The sequence below is a fragment of the Cryptomeria japonica genome, chromosome 8 (genome assembly GCF_030272615.1).
Source record: "Cryptomeria japonica chromosome 8, Sugi_1.0, whole genome shotgun sequence".
In the NCBI taxonomy this organism is placed as follows: Eukaryota; Viridiplantae; Streptophyta; class Pinopsida; order Cupressales; family Cupressaceae; genus Cryptomeria; species Cryptomeria japonica.
The window spans coordinates 104,079,257-104,084,338 of NC_081412.1; the positions used below are offsets into that span (position 1 = coordinate 104,079,257).

At 39.8% G+C, this 5,082-nt stretch overlaps 1 protein-coding gene across 1 annotated transcript; it reads right to left on the reverse strand.

Moving 5' to 3' along the window:
• Window positions 1-429: 429 nt before the first annotated feature.
• Window positions 430-1,956, reverse strand: LOC131062437 (aspartyl protease AED3). Its single transcript, XM_057996097.2, has one exon. It carries the CDS (start codon window positions 1,896-1,898, stop codon window positions 519-521), a length of 1,380 nt encoding a protein of 459 aa, XP_057852080.2. The 5' UTR covers window positions 1,899-1,956; the 3' UTR covers window positions 430-518.
• Between the last annotated feature and the right edge of the window lie 3,126 nt (window positions 1,957-5,082).

Here is a 5,082-nt window from a genome sequence, read left to right on the forward strand (position 1 = left end):
CATTATTGTCACCCTTATAAAAATTGTACACTTCATTATGAAGGTGGCCAAATGAAACTAGGCTTGGTACTTGGTAGTTGAGCTTACAAGCTAAAAATTAAATGTTAGAATGATTAACATATGATAATTCTAAATTCCTTTATCATATTGATTACCCATATTGTGGTCAAATAGTGTCTATAAATCAAATCCAAACTATATTGGCATTCCTCATTCCATGAAGCTAGTAGACCACGTTTCCTTACTACATATAAATCAAGATTGATCTATTTTCTACTTGTCCAAATGGGTCAAAACACCTTTCTTCAATAATACATATAAATGGAAAACTAAAATGATCTTTTATCCTCCCCATAAAAATACAAAACCATTCAAACAATCATAACGAAGTTGGCCATGAGTAACCAATATGCCATTTTGAATGTTAAACACAAGAGTTATTGAAGGAAAACAGTATATTGTTTCCAATTATTTATTTACTCATCAGCTGATACAAACACAATAACAATGCAAGTCCCTCAACGGTCGCAGTTTTCTAGGACAATACCAAGACGAGAACCTGGTACATCATAAACAATCCTTAACTTCTGTTGCTGATAATTTCCAATCACAGATATTGCCTCAGGCCCAGGTCCTGCAGAAGCGAAAGCCAAACATATAGACCCAGTGTCATCCAAAGTAATCAAAACACTCTCCCGGGGAAGGGCCAAGTCCAATCCTCCTTGAAAATGCAAAGTAATTCCCGGAACCATAAAATTCCCACCAGATGGAATTCGATAGCAGGTATCAAGAAACATGACAGGATCAATCATGGTTGATTTCACTTGGCGACGGAAAGAATCACGGACTTGACAATAAAGGGGATCGACCAATCGAGTAATAACAGTTCCCGAATCTATAACAGTGCCCCCTCCATTAGAGCTCGGCTGTGAACTTTCCTTAGGCATGAAAAATCGCTCATTACCAACTGAAATTCCAACTAAGCCTACATAATAATAGGTGGCAAATCCAGCTGGGTTTGGTAGCAATGGCGTAAAGCGCAAGCCCTGTGTGGAACTCAGGCTTCCTTTTCCCAGGCTAAGAGTCCCTGAAAAACTCATCGAGTCTATGCTAGGAAGACAATATGAAAATACCTTCCCATACATAGGCTCAGTCTGAGAAAGAAATGAAAGGGTTCCCCTTCCTAAACCGACCAAACCGGGTGCTTTTTCCAAATTTCCTCTCCGAGCATTACTGCACCCAAAAATGAATCTTGAGATGTGAACTTTGCCATTTTCTCCCGTTGTGAGCTCATCGGAGGACAACAGAGCCTTCACCTCAGATCCATCCGAATACCCTTCACCGAACGCACACTTATTACCTCTCATGCAGATTCCCTTCACTTGGCCGCACTGATCAGAAGAGCAGGACATGAGCTTGAATGTTGATGACTTTTGGGCCTCGAAACTCTGGTGGGTTTTGCAATTCCGGCATGAATTGCATGGGATCCATGCAATATCGCTTCCCGTGTCCACCATTGTGTATATCATCTGAGCCGGAGTGCCAAAGCCCAGTTTAATTATGTAGTTTCCATTGTCTATGGCCGCTCCTGAAGCCAATGGCACTTCGCCCTCTGCCTCAGTCTGACTAGGGCTTTCCTTTTGCTGAAATAATGCTTGTTGCCGATGGATGTCGCTCTTCAGCCACTCTGTTATACGGCTAGATCTTGTGGAATTCAAGCTACGGAATGGAGATGCATCACTATGAATGTTTATCAGAGGAAAACTTATGGCCCCGTTATTTGTCCTGGATATGATTGAGCCCATTTCCTCTTTGGATGATTGCAGTAACTCTGCTGAGGAATAGGACCAGCAACATAGCGCTAGTAATGCCAATGATTGAAGAACAAGCAGACCCATGGCTAAAACCCTAACTTCCTTCTTCAGTCCGATTAAAGAAGATCAATTATCTTCTCATACAATGAGAAAGAAACGGTGGAGGGCTATTGACCCTGAATATAGTATATATAGGCACCGTATAACTTCATCAAGCAATAAATGCAATCCGCCTATCTCGTTGTACGGATTTGAGATATTTAGTTATCTCAGATGATTGGGTATTTTCATCATTTTTAATTGGTTATTCAATAGAGTAGAGAGATAAATCATAACAAAAGCTAACCTGCTTAGAAGACGTGTTTCCCAGAATTGTAAATGGGAAAAACCTAAAACCTATTTACATCGAAATTCAGAAGTTCAGAAGTTGTCTACAACTGTCAAATAAAAAAATATATATTTTTTAAGGTCTTATTATCTGTATTAGTGATGGTTGGCTGTTTTTTAATTGGTTATTTAATTCGAGGAGAGAAATTAATGACTTGTGGCAAAAGCTGCTTAGAAGATGTGTTTCTCAATTGTAAATGGGAAAATTCATGTACATAGAAACTGAAAAATAGTATACAAGTGGTATAACAGAAAACAATAATTTTTTATTTTTTTTTGTCTAATTATGCTTATTAATGATGATTGGTTTTTTATAAGTAGTAAAAACAAATCAAATTCATTTTTTTCTTTTTAAAAAACAAAACAAATGAGTTTGTGTGGTGTGTCTACTTTTTATTTTTCTTACATGAATTTTGTAACCTCCTATAGACCTTGAGAACCTCTATCCACCTAATAAATATGTAGATGATTTATATATATATTTTTGGTTTCACTACTCCCTCTTTAAAGAACTACAAAATTTTATAATTAATATTTAAAGTATAAAGTATTTTATTAATTCATATTAATAAAGATCAATATTCATCATAATAATTGTAAACATTTAAATTATCCTTTAATTAAGTAAATATTTATTATATTTAATTATTTTTATCTTAATATCTTCTATTAATTAAGTAAAAATATTTTTCATTGATTTAATTAATTCATTAGTCTTTTCTACTAGTAATTAATTAAATTTATTTATTTATTTTATTCATTCACTAACGCTCTTCTTTTTTGAATAAAAGGGTAAAAACTTTATTGAAAATCAGAAACAAGAATTACAAACCAGCCCGAAATCATCCAACTACAAAACCATCCATGTCCTCAGTAAAAATCTTCTGCAAGTCCTGACAGTAATCCCTGGAGAGATGCTCCCAACTTTCAACTTTCCAATCCCTACCATGTTCTGATGCCCACTTGGCCAAGCAATCAGCTGCTTTATTCCATTCCCTAGGGATATGGACGAAAGAGACTTGCTCCATTAAAGAGCTAATTTGGAGAATCTATTGAACAATCCCTGCCAACTGCCACTGAATCCCACTCACCTTCTGCTCAATCAATAGGTTAACAACAATTTGTGAGTCCAATTCACAAATCACCTTCATTCGACCCAACTCCCAAGCACGCTCAAGGGCATAGAGAATCGCAGATCCCTCCATAAAGTTTTTAGACTGCCACCCTTTGTGCACTAAAAAGAGGAAAACAACCTCCCCCCTGCTATTCCTTCCAACACCACCAACTCCAGCAGGACCTAGGTTACCCCTAGATGAGCCATCAGTGTTAATCTTGATAAACTCATCCTGAGGGGTTATCCACCCTCCCACCCTTTGCACCTTCTTCATGACCCATCTACCTCTCCTGACACATGCTGAGGCCGAAGACAACTCCTGCAAACCAAGCCTACTTACAATATCAGCCTCATCTCTACCCAAAGGAAAATTCACCTCACATTTCGCTTCCACAGTCTCCCGGATCATTGAAATGATCCTAGTCCAAACTTGCTGAATAAACAATCTGACCTCATGAAAGATCCTCTTGTTCCTCTCAAGCCAGATCTGCCACAAAATGAAGACGGACCCAATATACCAGATCGTCTGTAGGAAGGAGGACCGGATAGGAGGTCTACCCAAACTGCTCCAGAACTCCACCAGAGACCTCGCGTGGATACAAGGATGCTTCCACACCCCCCACCAATAATGCCAAATAATCAGAGAGAAGGGGCATCTGAAGAATAGGTGTGAGGAATCTTCCTCCCCATTACCACATAAAACATAGATAGAGGGCCCCAGAAATACTTGCTTGCAGATGTTGTCCTAGGTAAGACATCTATTCAAAGCCAAAGTCCAAGCAAAGCAATTACACTTCGGCCAAGACACATTACTCCACACATGCTTCCACCAGATCACCCCTCTCCCCTCAAATCTTCAGTACAATAATTTCTGATATCCACTAGCCACCGTGAACACTCCCTTAGGATTTGGAGACCAAGCCAACCCATCCCTACCCTTGAGGGAGCTATAGTGTCTACTCACCAAAATGCCCTACAGCTCTGCACACTCGTGCTCCATCCCAACAACTAGCCACTCATCAGGAGTCTTCCACCTCTCCAAATCCAGCCATCCACACCCATAAACAACCTTGAAGTCACTCACCCTTGACCAACCAGCCTCCAAAAACCTTTGGCACAGGTTCCCAAGGTTAGGGAACTAATAAAGAATGGGAAGATATCCATCCCAAGAGTCATTCTAGAACATGACCTCTTCCCCCCTCCTGTAAATCCAAAAGAGTCATGCCTTAATGAGAGAAGCCCCCCACTTGAGAGTATACCAGATTGAAGAGCCCTTTCCCTCAAGTGGATATCTAGAGATTTCCTCCATCGGTACCCTCTGCATATATTTCTTGGCCAAAATCCTAGCCAAGCTTTGATCTTGCTCAACACACCAACTCCAGTACAATTTAGCCACCAGAGCCTCCCCAAAAAGAATAGATTGTCTTAAACCAAGCCCCCCCAACTACTTCGAGCTACATACCAAGTTCCAATTGACCAGGCTCCATTTTGAAGAGGAAAATTTGCCTGCCCATAAGAATTATCTGGCCAGAGAATCCAGACCCTTCAAGAACCACTTAGGAGCCACATGAAGCATACAACGATAGATCGGAAGAGCCTGAACCACTGACTGAATCAATTGAACCCTCCTAGCAAAGGATAGCCATCTATGAGTCCAGTGATCAACCTTCATGTGGAATTTGTCCAAGATACCCTACCAAGAATCCCTAGGAGGGTTACCAGGAGAGATAGGAATACCTAAATAAATTAAGGGCAGGGAGCCAACTT